General features: G+C 36.8%; 1 protein-coding gene across 1 annotated transcript in view; it reads left to right on the forward strand.

Moving 5' to 3' along the window:
* Positions 1-308: 308 nt before the first annotated feature.
* Positions 309-15,036, forward strand: part of C5H8orf34 (chromosome 5 C8orf34 homolog) — a 603,345-nt gene continuing 588,617 nt past the window's right edge. The window contains exons 1-2 of the mRNA XM_053715893.1: positions 309-314; positions 3,184-3,331. Of these exons, the coding sequence (XP_053571868.1) occupies positions 309-314; positions 3,184-3,331 (154 nt within the window). The remainder of the gene's footprint in view (positions 315-3,183; positions 3,332-15,036) is intronic.

Consider the following 15,036-nt stretch of genomic DNA (forward strand, 5'->3'; position numbering starts at 1 on the left):
TTCAGAGGATACATATCCTAGACCCCCATAAGAACATTATATAGTGAGATACAAGTAATCAAACATAATCACACATTTGCAATGCTTAGTATTCTCCTATTGCTTAGATAAGGGGCTAAGAGCATTAGGGTGATTTGCTATATAACAACCATTGTGGAAAAGATAGAATATACTTGTAGTATGAAAGATAAAGTTACCTCTCATGGGAGAGCCAGAACATTTACATGTTATAAATAAATATTAGTAGTGTACAGTAGGAATGTCTGGAGACCTTAAGTAAGTGTCTATTAGCTGAAGCAATGAAAAATATGGAGGTTAGAACTACCTCTGTCTTATTAAGGGGTTTGTAGTTTAATGATGTATGGGTTAACAATACTGAAGGCTAAATTCTGTAAATAAGACAAATCAATTATCCCAATAGTCGTTCCCAAACAGTACCCTTATAAGGACGGAGAGGGGATTACCAATTCTGTGACAAAATATAATTTAACAATAGGCATCTTCAAAGACTTGTTAAGCTAAAGATACTATATTACTGACAGCAAATCATCTGGTTGGAGGCCTTCATAGTAGTCACCATTGGTCAGAGCAAAAATTAGCAGAATAAAAAGTACCAGGTTAAAGGGGTACGCCTGAGGAGAAAGTTAGGAAATATGTCCAACATTTATCCCCTCCCTAGTATTACAACATACTGTTATAGTTAACTTGGTGTTGTCAAACCTTCGGGCAATTGTCAGGGATTTGTCTCTTGGGATGTGGGCTTGTGATGAAAATAACCCTCCATAGGTTAACCCTACAGAAAAGGTTCTGAAGCTCTCTCTTTCGTAGTCCACCGAGTAAACTACAAAGAAAATCCCAGTGAAGTATGCTTGTGAGCTGGGGTGTCCGGCGAGTCACTGCACATACATGGATGTGTAACTGCAGACTGCAGAGCATTCTCTACATGGCCCTTTTTCCCTGCACATAGATGTCCCATGTCTCGCTCCCGGAGGTCATCCGCATCTCCTGGATTGAGAATTATAGAATAGAGGAACCTTTGCTGACCTCAATGTACAATAGTGATTCATGTGGGTCCTTTCTCTACAAGGTCGCTAAAGGTAAACTGATATTCGGCATCTGCTCTAACACAGAGCTTATCCGAAATGCCTGTGTAGTCTCCGAGTAAAGCACATATATCAGTGAGGGTCTGTCTGTCTGTATGCCCACCAGACTGTAATAATAGAACCAAGTTACCCAACTTCTTACAAAACGTGTTTTCCAAGCCCTTCAGGATTGCTTGAACATTATAATAGATCTCCCCCACGGCTAGTAAATATGTTATTTGCAGTGAATCTGTAATCTCTATAATGATGTAGTCAGAGCACTGATGGCTCTCTTATTACCCCGTTACCAGGGGGAGGGGTGTTGGGGCCTTCTCAAGAGGTCCAGATTTCCACATTACATATACACAAAAGATTGGTAGTAATCATTGCTTGTAGTGTTAAGGTATTATATTTTGTACATTACAATCCTAGATGACTAGAGAGAAGGCTGATATCCGGTGGCTTATCGGTATTTATGCTTGCCAGAGTAAAAAATGCTGCGAGCCATGACAGCGGACTAGAAACGCCCCCAAAGTTAATAACTTTTTACTTTCAACTTGTAATACATGTGCTAACCCACCTGCAGTAAAAGTTTACTTTCAGCAGTATTAGCTTGCAAGAAAAAAAGCATATTTAGCGCCCCACTTATAATCTGGTCCAGTATGAGTTACTCCTCTGCAATTTTCAATTTTGCAGCTTATTTTATTTTAGAGGAAAACAGCAGTATGTACCTTCTAAAATATTAACTAAAAAGAAATCCAGTAAAATATCTTCTGCAAATAATACCAATAAAATTGACTTATTTTAACAATTTGTTACAAATCAGGGTGTCTGGCTGTATCTTAAAGACTTCTATCACTACAGTTTCAGAATTTTATTGTAATTTTTTGTCGTTAGCACTTTTGCTGCTACTAACTGCTTGACAAATCTAAATAGCAACAAAATAGGATTTTCCCAAGGTTCACTATGGGCCCTCCAATGCATTTTATGCGACCCACAACTTTTCTAGCTTTATAGCTAGGAATCTGGGAGGATTTTATTTTAATAATTTGATAATAGCAGTTTTCTTTTTGAAGCAGAAAATATGTATTGGTTGTGATGTAGGAGGCAAAAATTAGGTGAAATCTTCTGTATGGACAATGGTACAAACCATTTTGCCCTCAATATTTCTGGGTAGTACATGAAAAACAATAGCAAATATCTATCAAAAAGGTAATTCATTTAGATGTATAGCTTCTTTCTTTTCTTTTTTTTTCCATCAGTAGTATTTGTAAATGTATTTTGATAGCCCCTCATATGAAAAATAGGGCCTACCCTGCTATTAATTATATAGTTTTTCGTATAGGGGCAATAATTAAAAGATCTCTTCATTACATCAAACCACTCTATTTACAATGCTATGCTACCAAGCTGATCCACTAAGAGTCTTTGAACTATCTGACACATTAACATAACAAGTCTACATTGATGCAATGGAAGTCGTGTACTGGTTGTGTGGTTGTGTACTACAGTTGCTGAAAACGTGTTCTGAGTTATTCTGAAATATAATATAGAAAGAAAAGTGTAACTTTCTTGCTGGTTATTGGTCCTACTGATGTGTAACGTACATGTCCGTCATTTATAACATCTTTCAATTATGAAACAGTGATATGGTAAAGACAATACTTTCTTAATATTTGATTGAGTAGTAATGTTTTACTAAAAAGATTATTTTTTTTGTAATAACAAAAGTATTGATATTGATAATCCTGCCAGTGTTCTCCCCAGGAGCTAAATAATGGTTATAACCACCCAGCTGATTTCATTGACTAATATTAAGATAAACATGGTTAATATTACGTTCTTTCGATCTCTGGTTGACAAATTATTAAATCCATTTATTTTAAATAAGGCAATTGCTTTACTCTTTGGATAACTTAGATAAATTTTATTAATAACAGGAAATGTTATAATATATTGTATTGTATTAAACTGCCCCCGCACAGCTACTCCATACTGCCACCTGGCTGGCAAAATGATCTCTTTTTCTGTAATGGTAATTTAATACATAAATAAAATGCATATGGGATGTCAATAACATATATTTTTATATTCTTTCTAGGAATTAATGACCAAGCTGATAACAGAGACTCCAGAGCAACCAATTCCTTTTTTAATCAGTTATCTGCAATCAAAAATAGGACATAGTGGTCAATTACAGAGGACACTGTCTGGATCAGCTGCTCTCTGGGCAGAAAGTGAATCACCAGGTATGAAATGGAAATAACGAGTTAAATGTATTCATTATAAAGGATATGTTATCTCAATCTGATCAATAGGATCATAACATATATATTATGCGCACTCCAAAGGACTTATCATGTAAGCAAATAATCAATTTAATAAGCGTGAATGTTTTCGGGTAAACAAACCCGTCCTCAGACAAACGCTCGCCTAGATTTAGAGTTTTGTCGGTAAAGACCCGTGTAGCTAACGCTGCTTTTTTCCCAGCGCACCCTTAAGACAACGCTGGTATTTAGAGTTGTCTGAGTGGCTGCGTTAGGCTCAGAAAAGGGAGCGTTGAGCAGAATTTACCTTTCCTTCAACTCTCAATACCAGCGTTGCCTACGGTAGCGGTAAGCTGGAAAAACGTGCTTGTGCACGATATCCCCCTAGGATACAATGGGGCTGAGCTGGCTGGAAAAAAACCTAACACCTGCAAAAAAGCAGCGTTCAGCTCCTAGCGCAGCCCCATTGTTTCCTATGGGGAAACACTCTCTAAGTCTGCACCTAACACCCTAACATGAACCCCGATTCTAAACACCCCTAACCTTACACTTATTAACCCCTAATCTGCCGCCCCCGCTATCGCTGACACCTGCATTATATTATTAACCCCTAATCTGCCGCTCCAGACACCGCCGCAACCTAAATTATCTCTATGAACCCCTAATCTGCTGCCCCTAACATCGCCAACACCTATATTATATTTATTACCCCCTAATCTGCCCCCCCAATGTCGCTGCTACCTTACCTACACTTATTAACCCCTAATCTGCCTACCGGACCTCGCCGCCACTATAATAAATGTATTAACCCCTAAACCGCTGCACTCCCGCCTCGCAAACACTATAATAAATTTTATTAACCCCTAATCTGCCCTCTCTAACATCGCCGCCACCTACCTACAATTATTAACCCCTAATCTCCCGTCCGCAACGTCGCCGCTACTATAATAAAGTTATTAACCCCTAAACCTAAGTCTAACCCTAACACCCCCCTAACTTAAATATAATTTAAATTAAACTAAATAATATTCCTATTATTAAATAAATTATTCCTATTTAAAACTAAATACTTACCTATAAAATAAACCCTAAGATAGCTACAATATAACTAATAATTACATTGTAGCTATTTTAGAATTTATATTTATTTTACAGGCAACTTTGTATTTATTTTAACTACAGTATGTACAATAGCTAGTAAATAGTTAATAACTTTTTAATAGCTACCTAGTTAAAATAAGTACAAAATTACCTGTAAAATAAATCCTAACCTAAGTTACAAATACACCTAACACTACACTATCATTAAATTAATTAAATAAATTACCTACAATTAGCTAAACTAAAATACAATTAAATAAACTAATCTATAATACAACAAAAAAACAAAACACTAAATTACAAAATATAAAAAAATATTATAAGAAGTTTAAACTAATTACACCTAATCTAAGCCCCCTAATAAAATAAAAAATCCCCCCAAAATAAAAAAATGCCCTACCCTATTCTAAATTACAAAAGTAATTTAGATAGGATTCTATCAGCCAATCAGAATTAAGGTAGGAAAAATCTGATTGGCTGATTCAATCAACCAATCAGATTGAAGTTCAATCCGATTGGCTGATGCAATCAGCCAATCGTATTGAGCTCGTATTCTATTGGCTGTTCTTATCAGCCAATCGGAATTGAAGGGACGCCATCTTGGATGACGTCCCTTAAAGGAACCTTCATTCGTCGTTCAGTCGTCGGTTGAAGAGGATGGCTCCGCGTCGGCTCCTTTGAAGATGGCTCCGCTCCGCTCCGGATGGATGAAGATTGAAGACGCCGCCTGGATTAAGACTTCTACCGGATGAAGGACCTTCTCTGCGCACCTTGGATGAAGATTTCGGGCCCGGTTGGGTGAAGACGACTCAAGGTAGGGAGATCTTCAGGGGGTTAGCGTTAGGTTTTTTATGGGAGGTTTGGGTGGGTTAGAGTAGGCGTATGTGGGTGGTGGGTTTTAATGTTGGGGGGGGTTGCATTTTTTTTTACAGGTAAAAGAGCTGATTACTTTGGGGCAATTCCCCGCAAACAGCCCTTTTAAGGGCTTGTAAAAGAGCTGATTACTTTTGTAATTTAGAATAGGGTAGGGCATTTTTTTATTTTGGGGGATTTTTTATTTTATTAGGGGGCTTAGATTAGGTGTAATTAGTTTAAACTTCTTGGAATATTTTTTTATTTTTTGTAATTTAGTGGGGTTTTTTTGGTATTATAGATTAGTTTATTTAATTGTATTTTAGTTTAGCTAAATGTAGGTAATTTATTTAATTAATTTATTGATAGTGTAGTGTTATGTGTATTTGTAACTTAGGTTAGGATTTATTTTACAGGTAATTTTGTACTTATTTTAACTAGGTAGCTATTAAATAGTTATTAACTATTTAATAGCTATTGTACATAGTTAAAATAAATACAAAGTTGCCTGTAAAATAAATATAAATCCTAAAATAGCTACAATGTAACAATTAGTTATATTGTAGCTATATTTGGGTTTATATTCTAGGTAAGTATTTAGTTTTAAATATGAATAATTTTTTAAATTATAGTAATATTATTTCGTTTAATTAAAATTATATTTAAGTTAGGGGGGTATTAGGGTTAGAGTTAGGTTTAGGGGTTAATAACTTTATTATAGTAGCGGCAACGTTGCGGGCGGGAGATTAGGGGTTAATAATTATAGGTAGGTGGCGGCGATGTTAGGGAGGGCAGATTAGGGGTTAATACAATTTATTATAGTGTTTGCGAGGCGGGAGTGTGGTGGTTTAGGGGTTAATACATTTATTATAGTGGCGGCGAGGTCCGGTCAGCAGATTAGGGGTTAATAAGTGTAGTTAGGTAGCGGCGACGTTGGGGGGGGGCAGATTAGGGGTTAATAAATAAAATATAGGTGTCGGCGATGTTAGGGGTTAATAGCTATAATGTAAGTTGCGGCATTGCCCGGTCGGCAGATTAGGGGTTAAAAAAATTTATTAGAGGGTTGGCGATTTGGGGGGGGGGGGCTCGGTTTAGGGGTACATAGGTAGTTTTTGGTTGTTAGTGTACTTTATAGCACAGTAGTTAGGAGCTTTATATTCCGGCGTTAGCCCATAAAGCTCTTAACTACTGACTTTTTCAGGCGGTAGGAGTCTTGTCGGTAGAGGCTCTACGCTCACTTGTTCCAAGACTCCAAATACCAGCGTTAGGCAAATCCCATTGAAAAGATAGGATACGCAATTGACGTAAGGGGATCTGCGGTAGCTTGGAGTCGCGGAAAGGAAGTGAGCGGTAGACCCTTTCCTGGTTGACTCTAAATACCAGCGGGCGGTAAAAAGCAGCGTTAGGACCCCTTAATGCTGCTTTTGACGGCTAACGCCAAACTCTAAATCTAGGCCACTGTTTGTCTGAGGACGGGTTTGTTTACCCGAAAACGTTCACGCTTATTAAAGTGATTATTTGCTTACATGATAAGTCCTTTGGAGTGCGCTTTGTTTGGAGGATATTGTGATAAGGTTGTCTGCACCCAAGACTGCTGTTTGTTATTGGTCTGGAGTGCACACTGTTTGGAGCTTATATATATATATATATATATATATATATATATATATATATATATATATATATATATATATATGTATATATATATATATATATATATATATATAGTTTCAAACAAATTAAGCACTCACTGGACTTCAGCCATCTGTATAATAATACACTTTTATTTGTGACGTTTTGGGACACAAAACAGTCCCTTCCTCTGACAAACAACAATGCAAAGTGGCAAACTTATAAAGGTGAATAAAACCCTCCCCTGTGTTCCCAGCCAATCTGGGCTATCTGCGTGTTAAGACAGGAGAAACAAGCCTCCTGATAGGATAAAGAGCTGAGGTCAAAATGACCTGATAGGTTGATATGACTACTGTCTTAACACGGAGATAGCCCAGATTGGCTGGGAACACAGGGGAGGGTTTTATTCACCTTTATAAGTTTGCCACTTTGCATTGTTGTTTGTCAGAGGAAGGGACTGTTTTGTGTCCCAAAACGTCACAAATAAAAGTGTATTATTATACAGATGGCTGAAGTCCAGTGAGTGCTTAATCTGTTTGAAACTATTGAAATATTCTCACAGCACCCTGGTGGTTGGAGACAGATGGTGAGAGTGCACAGATATATATATATCAAAAAGTCTCTCCCTAAATCCTCTGCTTTTTCTTTCCTCACTGACATCTGGGCAGGCCGGTGAACAGAGATTCTCCTGCTTCATTTTTATTTCCTTTTTTTTTTATTATCTGTATGTTTGGGATAGTGGGTACTGGGATTGTAACTAGCATTTGGCAATCAAACTAATTTTAACATGTTCGTTTGTTTCGAATTTTGAATGTTTGTACGACATTCTAACATTCTTTTAATGTAATAGTATTTCTAATGCTTTCTTTAAATGTAAAATTAAATTCAAATCTTTCTAATAATTTGATTCGAACTATGCAATATTCGAATTTGAAAAATTTGAATTTATATATTTGTAATAGTATTTCTAATGCTTTCTTTAAATGTAATATTCGAATTATGCAATATTCAAAATAGAAACATCCAAATTGATATATTTGAATCTATTATGTATCAGTTTTTCTAAATCCCCTGAACATGAACTATTGAACATTTTAATAGTATTTGTTAAATCAAATGTTACATTCGAAATTCCGAATGTGGACATTCGATCTAATTATGAACATTCAAAATCGAAAGTGACATTTCAAAACTGTAAATAACATTCTATTATAGAATTTTTAAGAATATTCGTTCTTATCAGCATTTAATTATGTAAATTGAATTTCTACAATGACATTTGTTCTAACATTCAAATTCGAATATAAACTCATTCGCCCATTGCAATTTGTAACATACATTGTTCATAGGTGTAGAACAGGACAGGAATCAGTGTCTGAGGAGACAGGATGGGACTCTCATTTCTCTTTACATAAAATCAGAAATTATTATAAGATGTTATTATACTTTTACCTGCATTTGCTTGAAATTAGTAAAGGTATTAGAAATATGGTACCCTACTTTGCCATGCTTCACTAGTACTCTTAAACGAAAATGAAGGTACTTAGTTTCTTAAGCATTAAAATAATTTCTTTCCTAAGACATGGAGAGTCCAAAATGTAATTCCAATTACTAGTGGGATATTCACTGCTGGTGAGCAGGAGGAGGCAAAGAGCGCCACAGCAAAGCTGTTAATGTCACTTCCCTTACCCATAACCCCCGGTCATTCTCTTTGCCTCTGTCAATGGAGGAGGTGAAGTTTGGGATATTGATTCCTTTTTTTGGGGGTACTTTTCCCTGCAAGCAAGGATTTGGGTTTAGCTGTGTCCACGTCAATCTCTTGAGTAACAGTAGTGGTGGCTTTTAAGCAATTAAAAAGTAGTGATGTGGTCCTTGCTCAGATTTCTAACATATTTGCTGCCCTTGGTATAGAAAGCCAGAGTTGGTTACTCTGTTCTTTCTTTTTCTACAGATCTCTGTAAGGAGTATGTGTCCTTTCACGCCTTGTGAGCTGTCTTCCTGCCGGACAGCTGGATTTGCAGGTAAGTGCTTTAGTCTTCTAGGTCTTGGAGACTTGCACTTAGGAGGATTTCTCTGCATTATTTATTTGGGACATGCTAAATCCTTAGTAGAAGATTTTATTTAGGCAGTGTGCAGGCACATAAAACGTATGTGACAGGAGACTTAGGGGTTAATCTTCCTTTATGGGTATGAAGGAGTTAACTTAAAATCTGGCTTATTTTATTTATTAAGACTCTGTCGGATCAAGTGGGGGGCAGACTTTCCTTTGTTCTTCAAGCGTGGATACGAGATGTCCCAGATACTTGGGCTGTGGACATAGTATTGTGTGATATAGTGAGCGCTGGGAAGCTTAAAAGGACTGTGAGATATGGATATGTTAAAAATGGAATGTATTTATTACAGTTAATATACAATGAAAATACAATATAATACATACAAATTAAAAAGCTTCTAAAATTCTTCCTAAAATCTCTATGGATCCATGAGATATAAGTCTTAAGGATATAGTGTTACCTATATCTGTGGTGTTGGAACAAATATTACGTTAGCTCCGACAACAGTCTAAGACCATAGTATTATGGTCTATAAAGTGCAGTTTAAGCACAGATATTTACAAACAGCAGATGTGATGTAAATGGACAAAATTGGCGTAGTACAATGTCAATAATACAGATGTCAACAATACAGATGCAGTATAAAAGTATAAGTGATAGAAATACAATATAAATAAAAGTGTAGGAGAAATCCAATTGTGTAAAAATGGAAATAAAATTTGTTGAAAAAATGAAGAAATTTATGTCTCTCAAATAGTTTCTTAAAAAATGTCTCTTTGGAAAATCACAGTGTTCCAAAAAAAAAAAAAAAAAAAAAAAAAATATATATATATATATATATCAGAGTGTTCCACAAAAATTGCAAAAGTGTTCCACAAAAATTGTAAAAAATTAATCCACAAATAAATATCAAAGTGTTCAAAAAATATGGTGGGTAAGTGCGTTCAAAAAAATCCTAGATGATTAACTTCCAAAATAAACTCCAATAGCTGTGGTAGACGTGAAGGAGATTATAAGAATGCAGAATATAAAAAATATATAAAAAATGTAGAATATAAAAATGCAGAAGAAAAAAAAAGTACAATAATGTGGCGGGTAGGTCCAAAGTCCTCCTCCTAATCTGTGGGTGAAATAAAGTGCAATAGTGTAATAACGTCTAGATGTGGTATAATAAAATCAGAAAATTGCTCACCAGTATGTCGACGCGTTTCGGCCCTCCTAGGCCTTTCTCAAGACAATACTGGTCTGTATGTCTCTGGGAGCTTTATACCCTAATACCATAGGTGATTGGTTCTATTTTGGCGCCAAAAGTCGGGGTCTGCCCTTTCCTGTTTAGCCCAGTGTTACATGGGAAATGTAGTTTTTTTTTTTTTTTTTTTTTTTGTCTCTTATGTTTTAAAAGATATCTGTATTTGATTCACTTCATACGTGTTTATTATTTATATTGTATGTGTTATTGTTTGGGGGCATCTCTTATCTTACTAATGTAATGTATATCAGGCGGTGTATCTTATTTTTGATATCCCCACTTCCGGGGTGTTTAACTTACTATCCCTTCCGGTTCTTTTATCTGTAGCTTAACATCCGGTTTCGCTACTTCCGGTTTCGCTCTCGCTAATTCCGGTTTCGCTTTTACCGGAAGTGTGTATTTATTCTTATCCGGTTGTACTATTGCCGGATGTTTAACTAATTTGGAACCTTAGTCTTGTCTGGACCCTTTCTATATGGCCTGCATGACTATATAATGGGTTAGGGGTCCGTCGTTGTCCTGATTGTGTCTATATAAGCCAGTGTTTGATTCTTTAATGCATATATACAAAACAGCCTTAACGTATATGTGTAGATGCTGATTATTGTATGTGCTATGATCGGTGCGTATTTCACAAATACCTAGGGATTTAAAACTGTAAGTTATATATGTGCATATCACAAATATAGAAATTTGTGTGAATAAGTCACATGCTGAAAATGCGGGGTTTACTTAGAATTTGTTCCGTGGATGTAAAAGAGTATATGAAATGAGGATTGGGTTTTGCATATAATAAAGAGGCTTTTTAGGAAGCGTGTGGGGGTCAGGTCTCACATTAGTTTAAAGAGGTTGTTAAACCTATTGGAGTTGGCATAAATGAATGTTGATAGTTAAAGTCGCTTGTCTGCAGTAATTTGGACGTCTTTATTTAAATTGTTTGTACATGGAGGAGAGAATGGTTTTTGCTGGTGTACTTCAGGGAGAGAACCTCTCCGGTGTATATTGTATTTTGTATTCTAGGTGCTTAGGAAGGGAGTTTAGTTAGTTATATATTTTCCTCAGAGAAGAATGGAGAAGGAAAGGACTCCTATTTCTCAATTTCTTCAATCTATTGATGAATATCTGGGGACCTAATATGGCGGATTCTGTCTTCTGTTCTATCAATCTAGAGCGTGCAATCCAGCTAGTGTGAAAACACATGCTTTTATTGGTATGCTTTTGCTTGATAAGGATATTTAATGGTAAATTCATTTTATGCATCATCTATAAGGAGTAGCATTTGCTGTCTAGTCTTTTCGTAAAGACAGCAAGTGTGACAGATCCTCTTTGTGATTTAGTCCCTTGGGGAAAAGGCAATCCAATGTAAAGATCCATTTGGATCCATTGAATAGCAGTTTCTTCTCGTAGTTTCCTCCTCGCCAGTTTTTCTCTATCTTTTGTATCCCGAAGAATTTAAAGTCTTTTATATTACCTTTATGGGTTATGGAGAAGTGTCTATACAGTGGCGTATCTTTATCCAGTTTTTCAATGCATAATATATGCTCCCTTATTCTGTCTTTTAGTGTTCTTGAAGTTTGTCCTACATATTGTAGGCCGCATGGGCAGAATATTATGTAGATGACTCCCTTATCTTGACACCTGATGAGGTCTTGTATCTTGTGTTCATCCCTCTTGTTATGTCCAAAGAATTTGTTCGTTTTGACTCCACTCCTACAGGCCTTGCAGTTCGGGCACGGGAAGAAGCCTTTGATTGCTTTTCCCTGGTAGTTTGTGATAGCCTTTCTTCTGTTCTTCAGGACAGTCGGGGCCAGTATGCCTTTTAGGTTATCGGTTTTTCTATATATAAATCTCGGTTGAGGTGTCAGTTTTTCGCCGATCACATCATCTTCTTTTAGGATGACCCAGTGTTTCCTGATGATTCTTTCGAGTATATGTCTGTTAGAACTATATTCTGTTATCATCGGTACATTTATGCTACTGTCTTCTTCTCCTATTGTCGTTTTTGTCTTGTACTTCAGCAGACTGTTTCTGTCGGTTTTGCCAACTTCCTCTATCTTTTCCACCAGATTTTCCTCCTTGTACCCCCTTTCTAGGAATCTTCCTTTTAGTATATCTGCTTGTTCAACCCATTTGCTGTGATTGGAACAGTTTTTTCTTACCCTTAGAATTTGTCCTTTTGGAATGTTAGCCTTCCAGGTGGGGTGGTGGCAACTCATACTGTGAATGTAGTTGTTACAGTCTACTTTTTTGAAATAAGTAGATGTTTCAATCTTGCCGTTTTTCACCTCTATTGTAAGATCAAGGAAGTTTATTTTGTTATAACTATATTCAAACGTGAACTTGAGATTTCTCTGATTTTTATTCATCACGTCAATGGTATATATTAGATCTTCGATTGACCCCTTCCAGACGATAAGAATATCGTCTATATATCTTGAGTATAGAACCAGGTCCGCGCCTGCTGGGCATGAGTCCCAGAATATTTGTTCCCAATGGCCCATATATAAATTAGCGTAGCTAGGCGCGAACCTGGTCCCCATTGCTGTTCCGCAAATTTGTCTAAAGAATGTGTTGTTGTTATAAAAATAGTTGTGACTCAGGATGTATTTTATGCTTTCTAGTATGAAGATACGTTGTCCATCAAGTACTTCAGGATCTTTTAGTAGAAAAGAATTCACTGCTTCTAAGCCTGCCTCATGTGGGATGCACGTGTAGAGCGATGTAACGTCGCATGTTGCTAGTATGTAGTTTTCATCCCATATTAGCTTATCAAGTGTGGATAGTACTTGAGTCGAATCCCTCAGGTACGATGGGAGCCTTGTGACATATTTTTGTAGGTTCCTATCAACGTACTCCGAGAGGTTGCTAGACAGGGACCCTATGCCCGAGATAATAGGTCTTCCTGGCGGGTTTTTTAGGGACTTGTGAATCTTGGGTAATTGATAAAAGACCGGAGTGATCGGATGTGATACTTTGATGTAGTTAAATTCTTTTTCATTCAGTATCCCCTGTGTTTTGGCTTCTGTTAGTAGAGCTTCCAATTCTGTTTTGTATCTATCCACAGGGTTATTTCGGAGTTTTTCATAAGTCTTCTCATCATCTAGAATTCTCTTACATTCTTCCTCATACCTTTCTTTATCCATTAAAACAATTCCGCCGCCTTTGTCTGCCGGCTTAATTATCAGTTCGTGGTTTCTTTCGAGTTTTCTTATAGTTCCCATTTGTGATCTTGTTAGGTTATGTTTTATCTGTTTTGTCTTTCTTGAGTTGAGGTTTTTGATGTCTCGGCATACATTTGCCTCGAAGGTTTCTATCGCTGTGCCTTTGCTGCTTACCGGATAGTAAGTTGATCTGGGTTTGAGGTCTGTATGTATGTAGTAATCCTCTGATGATTGCCTTTGCTGGATAATGTTTCTTTCAAGTGGTGTTCTTGAAAAATGTCTCTTTAATGTTAGCTTTCTTACAAATTCCTTTATCCCTATAAAGGTTTGGAATTTGTCCATTCCTTTTGCTGGAGCAAAATTAAGACCATATGATAGTACTGATACTTCTTCCTCTGACAATGGTTTGGAACTGAGATTATATATTCCCTTATTCTTTGGGATAGTCGGTTCTTTGCTGGTACTACTGTGGCATGATGTAGTCTTTTGTCTTTCTTTTCTTTCTTTAGCCTTTCTTAATTTCGCACCTCCTCTATTGCCTCGATGGGTCTTCTTTTTTGGTTTGGGCTTCTTGACTCTTCTAGCTCTATGTTCTTCCTCTTCATTGTTATTCTCTCTTTCTCTCGGGGGGGTTGGGGGCTTCCCCCTAAAAAAACTTGGTCAGCAGTAGACATGTTTGGGTTTGTGATGTTGCCTGGATTCTGGTTACCCTTATGAGGTTGGGATATATGGGTGCCTTGTCTTTGTTCTCCCTTAGAGTCATTCCTTTGTCTTATGTCGCTATGATTTGTATGATACATGGGGGGGTCTTCTCTCCAGCTTTGTCTCCGATATGTGTTCCTATGATTCATAGGCGTGTATTGATCATAGTTGGATCTATGATCGACATAGTTGTTTCTTCTACCATAATCATGGTTGTACTGTGTATGGTCGTTGAATGAAATTCTCCTTTCAAAGCCGTTCCTTATTGGGGAGGCCCCTCCATCTCTTTTTTGGTTGTTGTATCTATAGTTTGTGTTATACCTTCTCATATTATAATTTGACTGGTAGGTCCTTCTTTCCTGGTTGGGGTATCTGTTAAATCTTTCCCCTTCCGATCTTGGTTCCCGTTCATATCCTCTCAAGTCATAGTTGTCTTTGCGGGTATGATACCTTCTCTCATTTTGGTTATGCCAGTATCTTGTTTCGAATGGTATCTCCTCCCTTCTTGGGCCTCGATATCCCCATGTCCTCCTTTGTGGGAAGTGTTCTTCTCTGTCCCCTCTATGTAAGTTGTTAGGTCCATCATAAGGGTATCCGTTTCCTCTTGAGTTTTTCTTAGTCTCTGACCAATTATCTCTATTTTTTATATTATAGTAGCTTTGTTCCTGATCAGTGCCTTGATCTATCATGTTTTTATTATCTTTGTTTTGTGTTTCCTCCATCTCTATGAGGTTTGACTCATTTTGTTTTTTCATGTTGAGTTCTCTATTTAGTTTCTTGGTTTTCTTAGTAATTATATCGTCCCTAATTTTCGTGATTCTTTTTACCAGGCTTTCTTTCTTTTCTATAAGTTCTTTTGATTCTGAGTCTGTTAGGTCTATGTTGTTTAACATGACTTCATCATCTTTAATTTCGTTGTCTAATTTCTTGATTAGG

The sequence above is a fragment of the Bombina bombina genome, chromosome 5 (assembly GCF_027579735.1).
Source record: "Bombina bombina isolate aBomBom1 chromosome 5, aBomBom1.pri, whole genome shotgun sequence".
In the NCBI taxonomy this organism is placed as follows: Eukaryota; Metazoa; Chordata; class Amphibia; order Anura; family Bombinatoridae; genus Bombina; species Bombina bombina.